This window comes from Capra hircus, chromosome 6 (genome assembly GCF_001704415.2).
Source record: "Capra hircus breed San Clemente chromosome 6, ASM170441v1, whole genome shotgun sequence".
Taxonomy (NCBI): domain Eukaryota; kingdom Metazoa; phylum Chordata; class Mammalia; order Artiodactyla; family Bovidae; genus Capra; species Capra hircus.
The window spans coordinates 56,245,153-56,268,942 of record NC_030813.1 but is presented as its reverse complement, the minus strand read 5'-3'; the positions used below and the strand labels follow the sequence as shown (position 1 = coordinate 56,268,942).

The window sequence follows — 23,790 nt, the reverse complement described above, 5'->3', positions numbered from 1 at the left end:
AACCCTGGGTTGGTAAGATCCTTTGGAGTAGGAAATGGCAATATTCTCCAGTATGCTTGCCTGGAGAATTTTATGGAAAGAGAAACCCGGCGGGATGCATTTCATGGGGTCACAAAGAGTTGGACAGAGCTGAGTAACTAATACACTAATTCCTAGAGCCTAAATGAGTTTCTGTAATATTACTTTTATATGAAAATTTATGTTCACTTTTTCCTTGATATTATTTGTGATTTCTGAAAAACTTATATTTTAAAATAAATTATTTCTGCAATACCATCAACTTTTAGTCAATAATTGAATTGATTTAATATTTTACATGGCTCTTTTGTCTACCTTACAGTAGATATCCACTCAAGTTATTCCCTTGTGGTGAGAAAGAGTTAAAAAGAACTTTCAAAGCAACTCTTAAAACTTGTAACAAAGTACTGAAAAAAGTCAACCTAATGAATATATACTCTTTTCAGTTTAATAAAACAAACATTTATCTAAAGCTTTATGGTAAGTACTTCAGATAATTCAAATAACAAGATTCTAAGCACCCATAATGCAAGGCAGACTGACAAGAATAAAGAGGTTATGGTACTTCAGGAATACAAATACTAATAAGAAAAACTTCTCAAAATCCATGAGGCAAACCCTACTGATAAACACTCTCCAATAACAGTTAAGAGAAAGGACAATGGGAAAACCCAAGAGAGAGTACTGTATATGTCTGAATATATGATATATCATTTTCCCCCCAAAGGTTAGGCATCAGAAAAAAAGGTCCTTATGGTAAGTTTTCTTTGAGGCATCCTAGCAGAATGCTTAAGGCATAAGTTTTGAATCCACATTCAGTTCAGTTCAGTTCAGTCGCTCAGTCGTGTCTGACTCTTTGTGAACCCATGAACTGTAGCACGTCAGGCCTCCCTGCCCATCACCAACTCCTGGAGTTCACTCAAATTCACGTCCATCAAGTCGGTAATGCTCTCCAGCCATCTCATCCTCTGTCATCCCCTTCTCCTCCTGCCCCCAATCCCTCTCAGCATCAGAGTCTTTTCCAATGAGTCAACTCTTTGCATGAGGTCAAAGTACTGGAGTTTCAGCTTTAGCATCATTCTTTCCAAAGAACACCCAAGCCTGATCTCCTTCAGAATGGACTGGTTGGACCCTTGAGTCCAAGGGACTCTCAAGTCTTTTCCAACACCACAGTTCAAAAGCATCAATTCTTTGGCACTCAGCTTTCTTCACAGTCCAACTCTCACATCCATATATGACTACTGGAAAAACCATAGCCTTGACTAGACAGACCTTTGTTGGCAAAGTAATGTCTCTGCTTTTGAATATGCTGTCTAGGTTGGTCATAACTTTCCTTCCAAGGAGTAAGCGTCTTTAGTTGAGTTCAAATACTTTCTTCCTTATTTACTATTTGTGGGCTCTTCGATGGAATAATCTTTCTGTGTCTTGGTTTCTTCACTGGCTAAAAAGAAGAAAAAAGAGATAATGATAATTTCTACCCCATACCCGTTGAGAGAATTGAGTTCATAATGCATAACAATGCCTGGTGCATAGAACCTGTGTATCACAGGATCTCCACCTGCTTGCAATTATTGTTCGTTAATCTGAACTGCAAACTACAGAACTGCAGGAGTCGGGGATGGGGAGTGTAGCCTGAAATATCCTCAATCAACCCTAGTTTAGGATATACACAAAGTCCATTCAATAAACTTGGTTAAAAGGAGGTGAAGATATTTAAAACAAATTAAGGAATTATTTTGGGGGTGTGACCTCACAGTTTTAACTGTACCATGTTAGTGCAAGGATCCTTTTAAAACCACTCAAAAAAACTGGTAGAGATCATTAGTATATGTATTTTGGTTGAATGAGAAAAAACGACTTCTTAATATAAAGCAAGTAGGAACTTTTGGTTTGCAATGGAATTGCCAATGACAGGATCATAAAAGGTTTCAGAAAATTGGGTACCTTCAAAAATTTAGATAGAGGTGAAAATAATATTCTCTGAAAACAAAACGCCTGTGACTCAAAGTGAGGTTCTAGTGATGAAGTCACTGACATCAAAGTTGCAAGTTAAAATTTGAATAAGATTATTTCACAAAATATGAGTGGAAAAGGCAGTATATATACTACATCATTTTATTTTCATGGACAATTTATCTAAAATGATTAATTTTTTATTATAAGTAGACATGTCTATTTTTATCTACATTCCTAAAATTTTATGTTTTGCAAAACACTAGATTTTCCTTTATAGAAAAATGGAGGGATTACTTTAAATTTTGTAAATAATTCTGGGTATCAGACATTTGGAAAGACTTTAGAGGGAGGTGGTATTTGAAGCTAGTCTTGATGAATAATTGGAGAAAGGATAGAATTAATTGTATTGAGAGATGAGTATTTTCTCGGTGCCATAGATATGTAATCAGGGTTCACAAATGGTTGAATTGAGACTCAGATAAGTTGAATTTGCTCAAAATGCCACAACCTACACTGATCAGGCTTCATTTTGAGCACAGACCTTTGCAATTTCAGCACTGAGTGCTTTTCGAAACTGGCAATCCAGTGCAGAGAATGGTTCCTGGAGAAGACTGGGCTGGAATTCTCTCTGCCTTATGGCAAAATTGGTGTAAATCATTCGACATCTTTTTCTTAAGTTTCCTTTCTTATAGTGGGGATAATAACACTATCTCTTCAAAGAGTTGTTGGGATAATTAAATGAGCTTTTGCAAGTAAAGCGCTGGGAATAGCAGCGGGCACAGAAATGCCCTATGGGTGTTCGCCTTGAGGATGTAAGGAAAAGCGGAAGGAGGAAAAGGCGGAGGAGAGCAGGATGGTTTCCACTCTCTCCAACTGCCTCCTTCAGAAGCAGAGTGTGTTCTGGGTAGGAGAGATGGGTGGAGCATAGACACAAAAGCTGGCAAGGGCAGAGCTATGCCAGCTCTCCCTCTGAAAATGGAGGAAATATAGGCTGGAATCAGTCATTTTGGAATAAATACAGAGATAAAAAGATATATTCCAAATACACATTTGGAATAAATAGACAGATGGAAATTAACTGGTACTATAAAGTTATGACCAACCTAAATAGCATATTGAAAAGCAGAGACATTACTTTGCCAACAAAGGTCTGTCTAGTCAAGGCCATGGTTTTTTCAGTGGTCATGTATGGATGTGGGACTTGGACTGTGAAGAAAGCTGAGTGCTGAAGAATTGATGCTTTTGAAGTGTGGTGTTGGATAAGACTCTTGAGAGTCCTTTGGACTGCAAGGAGATCCAACCACTCCATTCTGAAGATCAGCCCTGGAATTTCTTTGGAGGGAATGATGCTGAAGCTGAAACTCCAGTACTTTGGCCACCTCATGCGAAGCGTTGACTCATTGGAAAAGACTCTGATGCTGGGAGGGATTGTGGGCAGGAGAAGGGGACGACAGAGGATGAGATGGCTGGATGGCATCACTGACTTGATGGACCTGAGTCTGAGTGAACTCTGGGAGTTGGTGATGGACAGGGAGGCCTGGCGTGCTGTGATTTATGGGGTCGCAAAGAGTTGGACACGACTGAACTGACCTGATATAGTAGAATGGCCTTGACAGTCAACAGATTTTTCATACCTCAATTTTTATAAAGTTACTTTTCCTGCGTACTTTTCTCCCTGAATGCCTATGAGGGCTGCTACATATCAATACATTACACATAGGCTATGAAAAGTGTTTGATTTATCCATTATAAACTAAGTCTCAATGCTTTGTTTGTAAAATTGGAAAAAGAGTTCAAACTCATGGAGTTGCACAAACACAACATATATGCTAGGTGTTTGGCCAGAATCTGGTATGATTAGTGAACAGTTAACAAAAGATTTTGCCATATTGCTTCAGTCATCTTTTATTTTCCTTCATATATTAAGGTTCTTAAAATCAGCATACACCTTATAACCAATGTATACTTTCAGTACTGCTTTTCTTTCACTTCCAAGAGCTATTATTGAATCATCAGTGTGCCTTACACCTTTTAACTTTATTTCTTCTCAGAGAAGACTGAAAATCTGGGGGTCTCACTGTGTTTGCTCATCACTGTAGTTTCAATTTTGTTTATTGAAAATAAAACTATCTTATATTGTTTAAAATAAAAATTTTAAACAATAAATGACTGAATGATAATCGAGGAACTAAGATATTGTTACAAAAAAAGCACAAAGTCTCAGTTATTTTATAAAATCTATCCAGAGAAATAATTTGAGGACTCTGTTCCAGTAACAGTGCTTGCCTTACTGAGACATACCATAACTGATGTTAAGATTTTTTGTTTATTTATAACCCACCTTGCTCAGAAAAGGATTTAAGATGGCTTACAAAGATAAAAATAAATGACAAGTATGTGAGGACTATGAGGGAGAGGGAAAATAAAGCCCACAGAGTATGGACTTAATAGGAAGTCAAAAAGAGCCACAAAAATAAAAGTCTACAGAAATCCAAAAAAAAAAAAAATCTTGAGATTTGGAAAATGTCGAGTTAACTTTCCTGGTGAAAATAGGTCTTGTTTTAAAGTATTTAGTTCAAAAGAAACTGAAGATTTGCTGTCTCTGAAACATGCTTGCCACAGCTGCCTGAGTCTCCCAGGGCAGGAGGGTGCTTTTTGATGGGCAGATTTTTCGCTGAAGATGAAGCCTCCCAAGAACCAGGGCTCCTGGGAAGCCTCCCACGCTCGACTTCACCAATTATTTCATTTTCATAATAAGCTCAGCACTTCCCCTAATTGTTTACTTTCACCAACACGAACAGAACAAAGGTAAGGACATTTCATCTTTTAAGGGAGAGAATTTCAGGTACAGTCTGTACAAAGATGTTAACTAAAATATAAAAATAAGGAGCTTGCCCTTGAAGTCACTGGCAAGCTTAAGATTTTACGGACATTTAAGTATCGATATTCCGGGCCGCACAAGGGTTTTTCTGTTTGAATTCCCGTGTCCTCTTGCTGCTTTATTGTTACTTCCAAGAGCAGAGTGTCAAGGTCCAAGTCCACGGGAAAATGTCTTTCCGGGATCTAACGATCTCAGAGGCCAAAAGGACAAGAGCAGGGTTCTCCCTCCCCTCGGAGGGGTGGAGACAAGAAGGGGGGCACAGAGACAAGGAGAAATATAAAACATTTGTGAGGAGGCTGTATTCAGATCTAAATTGAAAATCCCCTGCACCCCTTAAAGTTATGACTGCTTGGGCAAGTTGCTCTCCCCCGCAAACTCAACTAGAAAGTGGGAATATTCGTCCTTCCCTCACAGAGAATCCGGTATAATGGGTCCAGCCTAATCAGCACTGAGCTTCGTAAACAGATTCCCGGGCCCATTGAGTGCAACTTTACGCAGAAGCAGCCTGGGAAATCTAGCGCCCTAGATGAGTCTTAAGTTTGGGAAACGCTGAAGCAACCTGGAAACTACTTAGTAGAGTAATACTAATAATCAGTGGTGCTGAGGTTCCGCCCACTTAACAACCCACCCATCCGTGAGCAATGACCAACCAAATGGACGGCCTGAGCCGGGGAAGGGTCTCCGGCATCTCCCCGGGGAGGGCTATGCCTTCGCCGCTTTGGGCTGCGGGACGCGTCCTCGCGGCTTCACCAGCTCCGCCGAGCCGGGAGCCCTGGGGCCGAGGTGCGCCAGGTGGCGAGGGTGCCAGGCGCGGCCAAGTTGGGGCGGACTGAGTCAGCCACCCAACTATGTTGCGGAACCAGGGCGGCCGGCTCGGCTGCCCCCGCCGCTGAGCCTCGCTGCCCCCACGCCTGGCGGCTCTCCCCGCCCCCGCGGGCCTGGAGGAAGCGGCCAAGGCGCGGCGCCGGAGCACCTGGGCAGGGCGCGGGCGGCGGGCGCGGCGCTTCCGGAGCTGCGCGCGGGCTCGCGCTCCCCGCCTCCAGGTGCGGCGGCCCCGGCGTGCTGGCCCGAGTGACAGCGCCGCCCGCGCGGCCGCCTCCTGGCTGCAGACGCCGTGCGGGCAGCCGGCGGGGAGGGAAGCAGGAGGCCCCGCGCCTGGGACAGACGGGTGAGGACTGGTCGAACCGGGCCGGGAGAGAAGCCGGAGACCGGGCTCCCCCGCCCGCCTCGGCTCCCCAGCTCCGCTGCCCGCGCGCAAAGCGAGTCCAGGGGACTGCAGTGGGCTGGGCGGCGGGGCCGGGGTCGGGCGTGAAGACCGTCTCTTCTGAGCCGCGGCTTTCCGGCACCTCTCTGGGTGAATTTCCAGAGCGCCAAGTGTTCGGCTCCGGTTTCTACCGCTTGGATTTCATTCCCGCATGTGGGCGTCTAAAAGGAAACCAGAAGCTGGTAAGTGATACAAAAACTCTACTTAGTAATGGGATTTGACTCAGGAGTGGGAAGAGCCGGATAGACAGCTAGACCCCTTCCTCGAAAAGGAGCTGCCCTTCAGTGAGTTTCAGGCAGCAGTTAATTACTCGGTAGAGAGAATGAGTTCGCTCGGATCCCTGTGCTCCCCCGCACCCTACTTGTTCTACACTTTGAGACCGCAGGCCTGTTAATTAACTTTAATTACAATCATTTGGCCTCCACCTGCCTGAACCTAACCTCATACTCGAAAACTGTCGACAGGGAGTTTACCAGATTGATTTTCTCGTTGACATTTGGAGACAGGTCTCCGGGGAGAATGGGTGCCCGTCTTATTAAACGAGGTAAGTTCATCCTTGCTTCTTTTCTTAAACGTTCGCCTCACCTCCTTGCGGCGATCTGGAGTAATTTTGATTGGGGGGAAGTCTTTGTGACAATATATTGTGAACTATAACCTTTGATGATTAGAGGCAAATTAGAAGCTAGTTTGTTTGGAATAATGACATTTTAGGCTGTTGCAAGTTTGTATGGTGATAGCAACTTTTTTTTTTTTTTTTTTTGCAAGGTTGTCCTTGAAGTAGTCTGCTTAGTGGAATATATCCTTTTGGTTTAAAAAACAAGTACCGAAAAATAAGCTATTTTTAAAAGTACATATAATCGGATGTCATTGTGATTACCAATAATAGTGTTGTACTTACAAGCTCAGTATTGATTTCTCCCGCACTTAAGCACTCTTCGCCCGCATGAGTTTACGGGAACATTGCCCGTAAGTAATTGGAAGATGAAAGTTATGACTATGTTAAAAAGGAAGGTAACTTTTTTAAGGGGAAAAGGGAAATACTTCTAAACTTATACTTGTGACTTCCATACGCTTACAAGAGAAATATTGAGGGGAAACTTCTCATGACCTTCCACTGTTTAACAGTGTTTTAAAAAGAAAGAAAAAGTAAAATGGGTCATGGAACTAGGCTAGAGCCTAAAGTGGAAGTATCTCCCTGGCTACTTTTCAGACAGCTGTTTAACAAATACACACTTAAGGTGGGTCTTAACACCAAGAGTGTTTTCTATAGACTTGATTTGTCAGTACTCAAAGATTTGTTTAAATGAAAATATACCTAGAGGGGAAGTCAAATGACTTGTTAAAACTTATTTGTGGGCATGTGTGTTTGCATTTTTTTCCTTCCTCCATAAGTCAGATTTTATATGGATAGTCCATGAAAGGAGAAACTGGTACATTTAAAAACAAATATGTATTTTTTTTCATTTTTCCTGTGTCTCTTGAATATTAAATTTTTTAATGAAAGTTTATTTGAATTCTATAGTGCTTCTTTTTTCAAAAGTTTCTCACATATGATTTCATTTAATCCAATAGTAGCCTCTTTTTCCCCCCACCTACCCCCACATTGCCCCTTCCCCCTTCCTTCTTCACACTGGTGATCAGTAGTTTGTTCTTTGTATTATCTCTGTCTGCTTCTAAAAACAAATTTCTTAACCATCTCATATCACTGCAGTTTGAGCCTTCTAGATAGAGTACTTTTCAATTCAGCTACTTAGTTATTGTGATTAAGTAGAGGACTAAGAAGCTTCCCTGATGGCTTAGACCATAAAGAATCTGCCTGCAATTAAGGAGACCTGGGTTTTATCCCTGGGTCAGGAAGATCCCCTGGAGGAGGGCATAGCAACCTATTCCAGTATTGTTGCCTGGGAAATCCCTTGGACAGAGGAGCCTGTCAGCCTAGGGTCCATACGGTGGCAAAGAGTCGGACAGGACTGAAGTGACTTAGCAGCAGCAGCAGCATAGGACTGAGATTATAATGAATTGCAGTTTTTTTGGAAGAAAGTCTTAAACTAGCACCATAAGACTGTGAAGTTTTAAAAACCAGCTTAGAACTCTGTATTATAAATTTAATGATATTTGGGAAATTTTCTGTTTCTGCTTTGTTTCTTTCTATCCCACCTCTTAGCAACTTTGAGAAAGTTCAGTGAAAGATGCTATAAAAATGTTACTTATGAATGACAGCTGTTGCTTTTAAGAAGAAATTATTTTAATGTTTTAGCAAGTTTTTTTTTCTTTCTTGTTTGTTGAATCGTTTATTGAATCCAATCTTTGCACTTTCTAAACTGATGAATTTCTGGAAAATATTAGGTAAAGAACTTTTTATTAATGTTGGAAATATTTCTTAGCTTTGATCAAATGTGATTGATGGGAGACTGGAGGCTATGAGATGTCTTATCTGTTTGATTGCCTATAGACATCTCCCGCATTGCTCCGCTTTGTGGCAATGACTGCTGTCTCCACATGCTACATTCCCATACATCTTGAAATTCCCCTCTGTAGCTCCTTCACTGATCACTCCATCCTCAGAGTTCTGAATTGCTGCATATTTCAGTTATATTTATGGAGTCAGTTTGAAGTTTTTAAGAGTTCCTTGGAATTCTTGAAAGATGATGGTGCTACTTCTTTATGTAATTATACATGAAACAATGCTTAAAATATGAACCATGTGAAAGTCAAGCTCATAAGACTTAAGTTTTCTCATCATTACTCTTGAAGTGTTTTTGTTGGGTACATTTGAGTCTTCCAGTTTTGGTGTTCCTCTTTTACTGGCTCTTACTGACTTGTAAAGAACTGTCCATATACATTGGAGAAGGCAGTGGCAACCGACTCCAGTACTCTTGCCTGGAAAATCCCATGGACCTGGAAGGCTGTGGTCCATGGGGTCGCTGAGGGTCGGACATGGCTGAGAGATTTCACTTTCACTTTTCACTTTCATGCATTGGAGAAAGAAATGGCAACCCACTCCAGTGTTCTTGCCTGGAGAATCCCAGGGATGGGGGAGCCTGGTGGGCTGCCGTCTATGGGGTCACACAGAGTCAGACACGACTGAAGCGACTTAGCAGCAGCAGCAGTCCATATGCATGTCATTTTCCCTTGACAGCCAAAAAACTCCTGGAGAGAAGACATTTCATTTCACTTTCTTTTTAGTATTTTATATATATATATATATATACATATATATATATATAATTTTTTAGTCACTAAGTCGTGTCTGACTCTTTGTGACCCCATGAATGAGATAGCACGCCAGTCTTCCCTGTCCTTTACTATCTCACTGAGTTTGCTCAAACTCGTGAACACTGAGTTAGTGATGCCATCCAACCATCTTATCCTCTGTTGTCCCTTTCTCCTCTTGGCCTCAGTCTTTCCAAGCATCAGATTCTTTTCCAATGGCTCTTTACATCAGGTGGCCAAAGTATTGGAGCTTCAGCATCAGTCCTTCCAATGAATATTCAGGGTTGATTTCCTTTAGGAAATCTGGTTTGATCTTGCAGTCGAAGGGACTCTGAAGAGTCCCTTGAGAGTCTCAAGAGTCTCCTCCAACTCCACACTTTGAAAGCATCAATTTCAAAAGCTCAATTTGAGCATCAATTTTGATGCTCACTCTTCTTTTTGGTGCAACTCATATCCATACATGACTACTGGAAAAACCATACGTTTGTTCACATGGACCTTTGTTGGCAAAATGAAGTCTTTGCTTTTTTTTACACTTAGGTTTGTCGTAACTTTTCTTCCAAGGAGCAAGTGTTTTTTAATTTCATGGCTGCATCCATAGTAATTTACCATCCATAGTAATTTTGGAGCCCAAGAAAATGAAATCTGTCACTGCTTCCACTTTTTTTCCCCCATCTATTTGCCATGAAGTGATGGAATTGGATGCCATGATCTTCTTTTTATGAATACTGAGTTTTCAGCCAGCTTTTTCACTCTCCTCTTTTACCCTCATCAAGGGCTCTTTAGTTCCTCTTCACTTTCTGCCATTAAAGTGATATCATCTGCGTATCTGAGGTTGTTGGTATTTCTCCTGGCAATCTTGATTCCAGCTTGTGAATCATCCAACCTGACATCTCACGTGATATACTCTGCATAGAAGTTAAATAAGCAGGGTGACAATATACAGCCTTGACGTTCTGCTTTCCCAATTTTGAACCAGTCCATTGTTCCATGTCTCGTTCTAACTGCTGCTGCTTGACCTGCATACAGGTTTCTCAGGAGATAGGTAACGTGGTGTGGTATTACAATCTCTTGAAGGAATTTTCCAAAGTTTGCTGTGATCCATACAGTTAAAGTCTTTAACGTGGTCAATGAAGCAGAAATAGATTAAAAAAAAAAATCCTTTGCTTTTTCTGTGATCCAGGGCATGTTGGCAATATGATCTTTGGTTCCTCTCTGCCTTTTAGAAACCCTCCTGGTACATCTGGAAGTTTTCGGTTCACGTACTCCTGAAGCCTAACTTGAAGGATTTTGAGCATAATCTTGTTTTCATGAGAAATGAGTGCAATTGTACAGTAATTTGAACATTCTTTGTCATTGGAATGGAAATTGACCTTTTCCAGTCTTGTGGCCACTGCTGAGTTTTCCAAATTTGCTGGCATACTGACAGCAAATTACACTTTAACAACACTTTAACAACACTTTAATAGCACTTTAACAACATCATCTTTCAGGATTAGAATATATATGTATATATATACACACAATAGCACTGTTCTCAAATGAGATGATAGGTGTTATCTTGAACTGCAAATGTTTCTCCCTGTTATGTTATCTTGGAGAGAGTAGTTAGCGATCCTTAAATATTTATTTAATGAGTAAATGTTAATAAATGAGTCAATCAGTTAAGAGACACTTGCTGAGGTATCCTTTTACCTAAGAAAAAAGAGACTTAGATAATTACAGAGCCAATATGAACAAGCCCTCAAATTCAGTTGGAAAAGAGGTCAGGGTGCTATTTATAAATGCTAAGAGAGGAAACCATTCACAGTAGGCTATTTTGAAACATCTGGTTGTTAGTCAAAAAATGTGACTCAAATTCAGAGAAATAGTGGAGAATACATCCGATACATTCGTATCCAAATTTAAAAATTGATATATAAAAGTGCATGTATCATAAGTGTACATTTTGAAATCTTTTTATTGAAGTATGATATCATGCAAGTTTTTATCTCAGCCAATTAAACATTAAAGGTATGTTCAAGGTAGCATGAAATAGAACAGAATCCTGAAGAATATGTATGTTCTCATGCTTATATCAAGAATCCTAAAGGGTCTGAGTGTCCTTTCAGCTGCCAGGACACAGATGTGGGTAGGAGGGAGCTGGAATGAGCAGGTTTCAGGGGCACTCAGGTAGCTTTCCTCCACTGCGGTGTGGGCTTTGGTTTGTTAATGATTTTACCCCCACTCCTGCTCTTGTAGGAACTTGGGAAAATTCTTGCCTAAGAACTGTGGCCCCACTTTAAAGATCTCTGAATTAAAAATTAAAGTCTCAAACATCAGCCAATTAACTTAAAATCTGGATAGACAGTTTGAAAGAAAAGGGACTTACTGAAGCTAAGGAGTGTTTCGAGCCACATAACTTATTGGGATGTTATCGAAAACACCTAAACCCAGGTACTACTTAGGCTAATAATAAACTCATACAAAGTAAAGGAATGGTCACTACTGGCCTTCACTGGCTGTGAAATGCATATTCTTGATTTTGAAAGAGCTGTGTCTTTCAGATTGCACAGAAAATAAAATAATCAAAGCATGACTTAGAACAGTCTTCTCCTTGATCCAAGCTGTGGAAGGCTTTTGCCTGGAGTCTGACTATTTTCAGCTCAAACCTCTGTTACTCTCCATCCAGCAGCCACTAATTAAGTGCTTGTTGCTTGCCAGGAACTAAGATCTTTATGCATATTCACTCATTTCATCCTCAAAAGAGTCTTGTGAGGTTCTCGTTTATCATCACTGCTTACAGATGACCACAGTGTGTCTCAGAAAATTAAAGGAACTTTCTCAAGTTCATGTAGGTATTACCCAGCAGAGCTGTGATCACTGGACATCACTGTGCTGTTTCCCAAGTCTAAAGTCTTCAGGTAAAAATCTTCATTCTCACTGCTATAATGACATCTATAGTTTACTAAATTAATGAAACTGTTTACTGCTGTGTGAGGTGCTTTGTAGGTTTATTAGAAGAATAATTGATGGTGCTAATTGAAAGGAATGTAATTTTATGAAGCAGGCAGGAGAATATGCATCACACCAAGTGCAATAATACAGTATGAATATGACCAACTGCAATATTATATACCACGGATGAATTAGCCAGCATTTTTTGTACACTCATAATTCATGTCAGGTGCTTTTCTATATGCCTTATGTATTTGACTTGTTTAATTCTAGCAGAAATCCTAGCAGATATTTTATCTTCATTTTATAGACAAGGAAACTGAGCTTCAGGGAAGTTAACTATCTTCAGGGACATAGAAAACAAGTGGGAAAGGCTGGGTTGGAGTTCAGGCAGCCTGCCTCTAGAGCACTGTGCTTTGTGTACTGTGGCCTGAGTGTCTCAAACAATTAAAAGTAAATGACTTTAGGCTTCTGTATTTACTTACTTACATGGACTCATGCTCACAGCTGCAAAGGCTTATATAACTTAAGTTCGCAAGGATGTTATAGTTCAGCAGCATTTCCCTAGAGACTCTAAATGCTTATGTATAGTAGAACAGTCAAATGAGAGGGAAAATAGGAAGTCCTTGAGCCCTTTCTACTGTTAAATCGATCACATAGGTATTAGGAGGCATCACAGTTAACAGCACAGATTGTAGAGTCTGACTGCTGGAATTCTGAAACTTATCCACTGTTTTCCTGCTGTTTGGTTTTAGGCATGGGGCTTTCCTCCTAAGGCAACTGTGAGGATTAAATGAGATCCTATAAAGTTGGTTTGTAATCACTCCGCAGATATTGGCTGTTAACATTAGCAATAGAAGTCTGAGGGAGAATGAAAGAGGATGGATGTGTTTTGATGAAGGGGAAAGAGGGCTCAATGTAGAGAACCTGGGGCAGTGGAGGAAAGAGTTCAGAGTTGAGGGAACTGGGCTTTGCATAAGGGGTTAAATGGGGGCAGTGTTATCACAAGATAAGGTAGGTGACCAGTGGCAGGGGAGAGGCATACTAAATGACCAAACAATTGGACACAAAGGATGTAAGGACTTAGACTAGAACAGTAGAATTCTTGATCTCTGACCTTTTGTAATTTGCTCTATACGATGGGATAGAGTAATGACAGCAAGCGTGCTTTCTCAAAACCACTTCCTCTTCTGCATGGTTCTGGGGAGCAGGGTGGAACGATTTGTCTTTATGACTATGTGAAGTTAACATCTTAGTATTAAACAGTAAGTTTGTTTGATGTGAAATACAGTGATACCTCCTTCTTGTGACTATATTCGGTACTGAAGCAAAAGTAGAATTCAATTAAGACCTGTAGCCTGAACTCCCTAGTTCAGTGTGTTATTTATATGGACCTCCCAAAGTTTGTAAGAGATTAGCTATTTCTCCACATAAATAACTTGAAATCAGGGACACTTTCTTTCATCATCTATAGTGCCAGGTATCCTTTGGGGATAGCTGATTAGCTCTAGAGATTTGGAGGAGTTCTACCTTGGGTATCATTATGCGTGCTAAGTCACTTCAGTCCTGCCCGACTCTTTGTGACCCCGTGGACTGTAGCCTGCCAGGCTGCTCTGTCCATGGCATTGTCCAGGCAAGCATACTGGAGTGGGTTGCCACGTCTTCCTCCAGAGAATCTTCACAACCCAGGAATCAAAGCCACATCTTATTCTGTCTCCTGCGTTAGCAGGCAGATTCTTTACCACTAGGATGTCCTAAGTCAGTCAACTCTCCTCTTTTCTGGTACCCCTCAGTCACTGTGACCAGTAAAAGTAATTTCTCACCCTTTTCTTGATTCCCGCTCAATTGGGGGTGACTGTTTTGGAATACAATAAACTTCCATTGATTTTTAGAAGCTGTAAGACTTGTATTGACATTGAAGAGTCTGTATTCATGTGGCAGCCTAACTTATTTAGTTTACATTTTAAGGCCCCTTTCTGTCCTGTGATCCTATTATTTTTAAGTCTATTATTTCAACACATTTGCAGGTTTCTAAATACTGTAAGTTTATGATTTTAAAATGGTATGCTTTTTTTAAAAAGAAATAGATTAAATTTGAGTGAATTTAGTTATACTATTGCTACTTTTTCCCTCCCCAAAGATATTAAAATCAGGCAGAAGTGATTCCAAAAGTTGTCAGCACTGAATATTTAATGACTTTATGGTTTAATGAAGTGGCCCAAGTTTTTCAGTTATTTTCTTTCCTCGTTTAACTGGGGAATAGGCAAAGTTACACTGGTAATGGGTGGGGGGATGGGTAGTGGAAAGTGGTTTACTGTGGTGGTTTTTCTTACTCGAGGCATTTGGAGAGGGGTGGCTGTCCCAACCTATGATTTTTTTTAACTGAAGTATGCTTGATTTACAATATTAGTTTCAGTTGTACAATTTTAATGAATTATACTCCATTTAAGGTTATTGCAAACTAATGGATATGCTATTCAATATATCCGTGTTGCTCATTTATTTTATACATGTCCTTGGTGGCTCAGTCAGTAAAGAATCTGCCTGGTGTGCAGTAGACTGCCTACACTTCAGAAGACCAGGATTTGATCCCTGGGTTGGAAAGATCTTAGCGAGTAAACCACCAGCACATGGTAGTGTATATTTCTTAATCGCCTATCCCTATCTTGCCACTTCCTACTCCCCTCCCCACACTGGTAAGCACTAGTCTGCTCTCTGTATCTGTGAATCTGTCTCTGTTTTGTCTCATTCATTTTTTAGATTCTGAATATAAGATAACAGAGTATTTGTCTGACTTCTTTCACTAAGCTTAATAATGTCTAGGTACATGCATATTGTTGGAAATGACAGAATTTCATTCTTTTTTTGTATAGCTGAGCAACATTCCTTTGTATTCCATGTGTATATATATCACGTCTTCTTTGTCCATCTATTGATGGACACTAAGGTTGCTTCTGTATTTGACTATTATAAATAACGCTGCTATGAACATTGGGGTGCATGTATGTTTTCAAATTGGTGTTTTGTTTTTTGGATATATATCCAGGGGTAGAATTGCTGAATTCTATGGTAGTTCTGTGTTTTGTTTTTTTGAGAAGGCTCCGTTCTGTTTTTCCACAGTGGTTATACCAATTTACATTCCCACCAAGACTGTGAGAGAGTTCCCTTTTTAACACATCTTTGCCAACGTTTGTAATTTGGGTTCTTTTTGATGATAGTCATCCTGACAGGTGTGAGGTGATATCCCATTGTGGTTTTGATTTGCATTTCTCTGATTAGCAATATTGACCATCTTTTTATGTTCCTGTTGGCCATCTATTTGTCATCTTTGGTGAAATATCTATTTAAGTCTTCCGTCCACTTTTTAACTGAGTTATCTGTTTTTTTTTTGATACTGAGTTTAATATTGAATGTATGAGCTATAACCATTAACTGAGTTATTTGTGTTTTTGATATTGAGTTTACTGTTGAATGTATGAGCTATAATCATATTGGTCATATCATTTGCAAATATTTTATCCCGTTCAGTAGGTTGTGTTTTCATTTTGTGGATGGTTTCCATTGCTGTGCAAAAGCTTAAATTTGATGAAGTCCATTTGTTTATGTTTGCTTTTGATTCCTTTGCCTTAGGAGACAGATCCCTCCAAAAAAATATTGCTATGATTTATGTCACAGAGTGTTCTGCCTGTGTTCTTTTCAAGAGTTATATAGTTTCCAGTCTTACGTTGAGGTCTTTAATCTATTTTGAGTTTATTTTTGTATATGGTGTGACAAATGCTCCAATTTCATTGATTTTCGTGAGGCTGTCCAGTTTTCCCCACACTCACTTATTAAACAAGAGACTGTCTTTCCTGTATTGTATATTCTTGCCTTTTTTGTCATAGATTAATTAGCCATAAGTGTATGAGTTGATTCCTAGGCTCTCTATTTTATTCCATTGACCTACGTGTGTGTTTTTATGTATCATGCTGTTTTGTTTACTATAACTCTGTTCTGTAGTCTGAAGTCAGAAAATGTGATACCTCTTGCTTTGTTCATTTTCTGAAGACTGCTTTGGGAATTTCGAGTCTTTTGTGGTTCCATGTACACTTTAGGAGTATTTGTTTTAGTTCTGTGAAAGGTATCATGGGTGTTTTGGTAGGAATTATGTTAAATCTGTATATTGCTTTAGGTAGTATGACCATTTTAGCAATATTAATTCTTTCAGTCCATGTATATGGGATTTCTTTGTATCATCTTCATTTTCCTTCATCAGTATTTTATAGTTTTCAGAGTATAGATCTTTCACCTTCTTGGTTAAGTTTATTCTTAGATATTTTATTCTGTTTGATGAATTTTTAAAAGTCCTTTAGGTGGGTTGGAATGCTTCCAGCTGCCTGACTCTTCTCTCCCCTTGGTTCTTGATTCTAAGATCACTTGTAGTGGTTAGATGCATTGGGAAAATCTGTATTTGAGCTCCTTTGGAGCTTGGTGACCTAAATAGACAAAACTTTAAAACGTTGTACTTTCCACTTGTTATCTTAAATCATCTCAAAGTTGAGAGGGAGTTTTTCAGCAAACATTTATTGAGCACTTTTATCTGCCTGATGGTGTTCAAAGTTAAGACCTTCAGCAGTGAACCGTAGACAAGATTTCTATCCTCTGGTAGAAGTCTACAGATGGCACATAGTAACATGCCATGAAGATAGAGAAAGCAAGAGGAAGGAGTGCTGAGGCACAGGGCATGCTTGTATGCACAAGGGCACTAGGGAAGGCAACTCTAATGAGCAAGCATTTGAGCATAGACCTACTCAAGTGATGGAGTGAGCCACGAGCCATGGGAATATGTTGGGAAGTAGATTTGGAAGAGATAGATGGGTGGGAGGTAGGAATCATGTAGTAGAAATAGGACTGAAGCCAGCTTGGTGATGACTGAGTGATGGGGGCTTCAGGCAAAGCCAGGGAAGATGAAATTAGGTAGTTGCAAGGAGTGATGTGATGTGACTTTTGTTATAAAATGAATAATTCTGGCTGTTGTATTGAGAATATGCTGCTTGTGAAGGCAGGAGGCTAGGAGAGAGTCTGGGATATCAGTCAGAAGGCTGTTGCAGTGGTCCAAGAAAGACAAGAGAGTGGCTTGGGCTAGCATGTGAGCAGGAGCGATGATGAGAAGCAGTTGGTATTCATAGTACCTCCAAGATAGAGCTCAGGAAGATAATAAGATTACGGTTGTTAAGTGATACTGAAAGCTGGGCCTATAGAAGGTACTCTTAAATGTTACTTCTGTTTTCCGTTTACTTTCTCTTGGAAATGGGTCAGGATAGCATGGGCAAATGTACGTTCACATCTGTAATGCCAACTATGTATTCTCTAAATGTGCACTGTATATATATATCATGTACTGTGTTTACAAACAAGTAATTTGGCATTTATTGGGCAGCTTATAGGGCTAGTCATCATCTTGGCAGATTTATTAGTTTATTGTGGGATAATAAACATAATTATGATGACAGATACTTATTTAACATTTGCTATGTGCCATTGGTGTTCTTGATGCTTTACAAAAGACTTATGAAGTAGATATTCTTACCACCCCTTTCCTGATGAGAAAACTGTGGCACAGAGACGTTAAATACTGAAATTTGACCAAGGTTGCCCAGCTCCCAAATCCTGGCTATCACATTGCACTGTCCCATTTCTGTAGGTTAACATGGAGTCAACAGAATGTGATTAAATACTGAGAAGTAAATGCTGTAGTCATACAGTGAAGAGAGTTTATTTCTTGCTCAGCAGAGGCCTTATGAAGAAAATAGCATTTGAGTTACATTTCAAAGAATGGGAACAATTTCAACTGTGGGAAGTTAATGACTTAGTGATGATAATATGTAATTATAATGATAGAAGTGAATATGTGCTAAGCGCTTGCCGGGGATTAAGCACTATTTTAACACTTGGAGTGGATTGGCTCATGCAGTCTTCACCAGCACGGAGGTACCTTTGAACAGTTTCATTTTATGGGGAAGGAAACAGACACACAGATATGTGCCTATGAAAGTGAAGGAGAGTGGAAATGGAATATGACTGCAGACTCCTGGGCACTGTCTTAGGAAGGATATCCATCTCCTGGGGTGGGGGGAGTGATGGACTTCTGCTGAGGTGTGAAGAGTTTAAAACCCAGCCACAATTTTTTGTGCATCTCAGTCATCTTCGGCATGTGTCACCAACATGGATTCTTGGGCCTATATACAGTCGTTGCTGTGCAGCAGAGCCACTCACTGATACCAGGAGAGCCACGAACCTAGAACATGGCACGCGTGCCTGGTGCCCAAGTGGAGGTCCAAACATGGAGGGCTTTGATGTTGTGTTAAGGAGTTTGCCTGGTAGACTTTTGTAGTTAGGGGTGCCCATCTCTTTGCAGCTGATGATGTCTTTGGGGGCCTGAAGCCTCTGAAGTGGGTTTGTGAACACCCTTGGATAGTCAGACAGTTAAAAACACAATGATTGGAGGATGGCGCCTACATGAAAGTGCAGAGAGGTGGGGCCTACACAGAAGTGCAGAGAGAGTTTGTGGGGCCTGTGGGAGAGAGCCTCTTCCAGGTCACAAAAAGGAATCTAGTTCATTAACCTTATTTAGCGTACCCATGATACCGGAGTGAGGTGGTATTGGTTAGAACATTTGGTATATCCATGCTTGAGTCAGCCACTGAGGAACTTTATGTGTAAGAGATAGAAAAGACTTGTATATTAAAATGTAAAGGCTCACACATGTACACACATTAAAAAAATAACAAAATGGGCTTCTGAACCACTTCACCATCACTACTAGTCTGTCTCCCATCTCTTAAACATGTTTCAAGCGCTTTGCAACTCTCTAGAATCCTAGTATAGGAGATGGAGAAAGGGGTGATTCATTCTATTTTATGAGGTTGATAGGAAGCCTTCAGAGAGGAAGTAATATCTGCCTGTTCGAAATTGTAAATAGTGCAGAGGATTTGGCAAAGTGTGTAGATCTGCCAGCTCTTACAGCGTATATAAAAGGTATGGGACTATTTAGTTTGTTGCTTGAGGGAAATGATAATTTATGAGCCTAGGCAACCCACTCCAGTGTTCTTGCCTGGAGAGTCCCAGGAACGGGGGAGCCTGGTGGGCTGCCGTCTATGGGGTCGCACAGAGTCGGACACAACTGAAGCGACTTAGCAGCCGCAGCAAAGTCAGTGAAGTGGCACAGGTTAAACTCGAGCCTGGAGTTAGTATGTGCAAACATCTCCCTAGCAGTCGACATACATCCAAGGTACGGTGTCTGGAGCATTGTTGCCACTTACATCGATAGTAGCTACTATTATTTTTTATTTTCAGACTGAGACCAGACTTGGGATGGTATGGCACCCAAAGAAGCTTAGCCTGTTCTGTTCAGGATGTGGAATGACAGGCCAGATTTGGACTTCCAGTGATTAGTGGTACATGGAGACTGGGTTGAGGGATTTGTTGAGATGATTGCAGTGATTTAGGCAGGAGATTCAATACAGGAGGACCTGAACTGTGGTGAGGAAGGTGGAGGAATATATTACTTCATGTTTTCTCACAGTTCTAGAGCCCAGTGTCAGAAGTTGCTGCCACTTTGGTAGTAATTATTTCCATTTTGTAATGGGAAAACAAAACTAAATAATGGATTAAAAAAATAATTATGTGAATAAGAATAATGTATCTGAGTATTAGGTTCAAATATGGTGTTGAGGTTTAACTTTCTGCTTTTTTCCCTGACGTTTTGGTATTTTGAGCGTGACAGAGGGATACCTGTTGGGCACAGGCATTTCTTGTCTTTCGTCTCTCTGTTTTTTATTTAATTAATTTGCTTTTTAGTTGAAGGATAATTGTTTTATAGAATTGTGTTAGTTTCTGTCAAGCATCAGCATGAATCAGCCATAGCTGTATATGGTCTTTCCTCTCTGGTTTGTGAATTTTATTCCTTTGTTTCTGAAGTGTTGCCTAAGTAGTGTATGTTTTCCCTTTTATTTTTGGTGTACTCACTTGTCAGTGTCGGCTAAAGTTTTAGAATAGTTGAGGCAACATCTTATGGGCAGTTGGCATATATCACATGGAGACTCCTGAGTTGTGTCTTCTAAGGAGCTACTTTGGGATGCAGGTTTTTTCCAGAAACACTGCATCTCTGCTTGTTCAAATGAATATACCTGAATCCACTGTGTCTCATTTTATTACTTCAGTGTATAGTCATTATGCTGACTTCCCAGGTGAATCAGTGGTAAAGAATATACCTGCCAAGCAGGAGATGCGGGTTTGATCCCTGGCTTGGGAATGTCCCCTGGAGAAGGAAAGGCAACCCACTCCAGTCGGGGAAATCCCATGGACAGAGGAGCCTCCAGTATTCTTGCCTGGGAAAACCCCTACAGTCCACGGGGTTGCAAAGAATCAACATGACTTAGTGACTAAACAACAACAATTGTCGTTACCCATATTCTGTACTTTTTTTTCTTTTTTCCTGATGCATAATATATAGAAATTTGCACAGACCATACACTTTTACAAACTCACTGCAGCCATATAAACAACAGCTGGAAAAATCATCTTTTTAAAGAATTGAACAATGTTTGTGAGAAAAGTGAACTTATGTGAATCTGCTGTGTATAAAGGAAAATGTGACCTTTAAACTTTTTCCTTTTCCTTTCATATTAACTTACTTCCTGTTATCTAATGTAAAGTTGTTCTTGTCTTATATAATAGTGTACATATAATGCTGCTGCAATTTTGAAGTAAAAACATTGACCTGAGAAATACTTTCTAACTGTGGTTTTGGAGTGAGTCTTTGAAGAAAGTATAGTAAAGGACGGAGTTGTTCATATCTATTAGGTACTGTTGAGAAAAATTATCTAAAATTTGGAAATCAAAAGTACAGCATGCTCGTGGGATGCCTTGTTGAGGGTATTGTTTAACAGGCACACCCCAGGGATATTCTAATTCTTGTGTTCTACCTCCTATTTACTATTTGATTAGAACTCTGAACTGGGAAGTTACCTGTTGGCTTATAGATTTTTGTCCAGTGGAAATATATCCCCAAAGGTTATGGTTTTATTGCCCTGTATATCACTAACCAGTTTTTTTTTTTTTTAATATAACCTACCCATCTTATTCTAGAACTAAAAAAAAAAAGTTTTCTGATGGACTATATAAACCTGTTCAACAAATGATCTTGGAATTAGCCCTACCACCTTACAGGTTCCCTCATTAATTAGTGAATAAAATTTTTGGATACATGTTTAATTTATATTTAAGAATCTTTTAACCTTTCTGAAAATCATCATTTGGTACTACTATAGCATTTCTGTCCCATCCCTTCACACTCTACCTAGGAAATGACTTCCTAGGGCATGCAGTTTCCAAACTTAGCTGGTAGAAGTAGTGATCCTCATTTCTGTTGTGTTTCTTCAGAGAATGTTTATAATGTAAAACTAGTTTTAATGCCAAAAATGTCCTAATAACTTGCTTTTCTCTTCTTCTCTTTTCCTAGGCTTAAGCACATAAAGGATTCACTGTGGAGAAAACAGCATTTTTGAGATAAGTCAGAGGAAAACCCACTACAGAACACACCCTCCTATGTGTGTATTGCATTGTACTGCTTCTTAAAACTTTGCTTAGTGATGAAGCCACCATTATGTCCTCAGTCAGTGAAGTGAATGTTGATATCAGAGATTTCCTAATGAGCATTAATTTGGAGCAGTACCTCTTAAACTTCCGAGAATTTGGTTTTAATAATGTGAGGGACTGTGCAGAAATAAATGACAGTGTGCTCCTCAAAGTTGGAATATCACCTACAGGACATCGGAGGAGGATACTTAAACAGTTACAGATAATCCTGTCAAAAATGCAAGATATCCCAATATATGCAAATATTCACAAAACAAAGAAGAATGATGAGACCTCAGAGGATCACCAGGCTCCATCTTCTGCTCAGAATACCTCCTTAGAATTTTCAGATTCACACAGTGTTCAAACACCTAGCCGGATACAGTTGGAGTATGTTACAAAAAATGTTGGAGAAAATGAGGTTTGTGTGGAAAATAGCCAGTCTCTTAAATCAGATGATAAGCTGACTCTTCCTACACACAACTTTCCCATTCCAGAAGACGAACCGCACTCAAATTCAGGTTCTTTTCAAGATTCTTTACTTGGTAATGAAATTACCGGCGTAGAATCTTTGGTAACAGAGAAGACTGTGGGCTGTACAACTGAAGAAGAACAAACAGGAAAAGTTGATTTGATTTCAGAAAATGTAGGCAAGCTTCCTAATGCAGACCTTGAGTTCCTTTCCTCCCATGACTCTTCAGTATCAGAAGCAAATTCTGGAAATGGAACTAACGTTTTATTAGAAAGCTCACCACCATCCCCATTCTTCCAGTTTCAAGGAGAAATGGTTGTAAATGATTTGTATGTGCCATCATCACCAGTCCTAACAGCTATGAGAAGTCGTAGCAAGTTGGTTTCAAGACCATCTCGATCTTTTCTGCTAAGACATCGGCCGGTACCAGAGATTCCAGGATCAACGAAGGGAATTTCAGGGAGGTAGGAATTTTTATGATAGGCTGTGTGTATTCGGCTTGGGGGAATGTAGTTCTAACAGTTTTCTTTTCTGTGTTCCTTTCTAAATTTGACAGTTTACCTGTTCAACCAACCTTTTCTTTCTTCTAAAACTTTTTCATCATGTCATTTCTCTTGTATACCACTACCCAGAGTCTGTTTTCAACTTGTAACTGCCTGGGACTCTCTGTTTCCTATTTAATTGGTGGAATTCCCGTCCGCTAATTCTGCCTGGATATTCCATCCCGTATCTAGTATATGGAACCTTCCACCATATCTAGTATTATCTTCTTCCATGAGTGCACTTATATTTGAATTGTTGACTCTGTCTCCCCTAGGAGACACTAAGTTATGTGTTCCTTGGAGGAGGACCACGTTTCTATGATTGTATCTCTACTGCTTGACACAATGACTGGCACCAATGAATCATTCAACACGCATCTAGTGAGCACCTGCTTGATACTGGTCACAGTACTAGGAGCAGAGGAAGTAGACAGGAATAAAGGGGCTTGAAGTGTAGCACAGAAGACATGTAAGTAGTAGTAGCATAACAGTATGAGACCAAATGAGCTGGAGACTGGAACTCTAAAGAGGGGTCCTAACGACTTGTTGGGTCTTCGGTACCCTGGGGTAACTGTAGAGTCAGAGAGGAGCTGACTTACTGCAGAGACTGCTTTCAACCGTTTCTCAAAATTCCACCTAAGATGTGGTTTCCTCCAGGGCTGCGGTGAGATTTTTTTTTTTTCCTATTCACTGAAATCTAACACTTGTCTCTGCTAGGATCATGAGGTTAAGTTCAACCCGTACTGCTGTGGCACCAAATGCAATTACAGATTGCTGTGCAGGGTCTAGGCTGTGTATGTATTTCTGCAAGATTCTCTTTCCCCTGCTTGTATCCCCATGTAGCCACTCTGTCCCTGCTGCTGGAACTTGGCTGTATTTATAAGAGAAA

At 40.1% G+C, this 23,790-nt stretch overlaps 1 protein-coding gene across 5 annotated transcripts in view; it reads left to right on the top strand.

The window, feature by feature from the left end:
* ARAP2 (ArfGAP with RhoGAP domain, ankyrin repeat and PH domain 2) overlaps positions 1 to 23,790 on the top strand; it is a 245,788-nt gene that overhangs the window by 39,820 nt on the left and 182,178 nt on the right. For 2 of the 5 annotated variants that reach the window (XM_013964577.2, XM_013964575.2), the window contains exons 1-2: positions 5,902 to 6,301; positions 21,772 to 22,823. In XM_013964577.2, coding sequence (XP_013820031.2) covers positions 21,916 to 22,823 — 908 coding nt within the window. In that variant the 5' untranslated portion in view covers positions 5,902 to 6,301; positions 21,772 to 21,915. Of the gene's footprint in view, positions 1 to 5,901; positions 6,302 to 6,583; positions 6,664 to 21,771; positions 22,824 to 23,790 lie in introns of those variants that run through there. The other 3 variants (XM_013964576.2, XM_005681494.3, XM_018049360.1) reach the window with 3 other exon arrangements.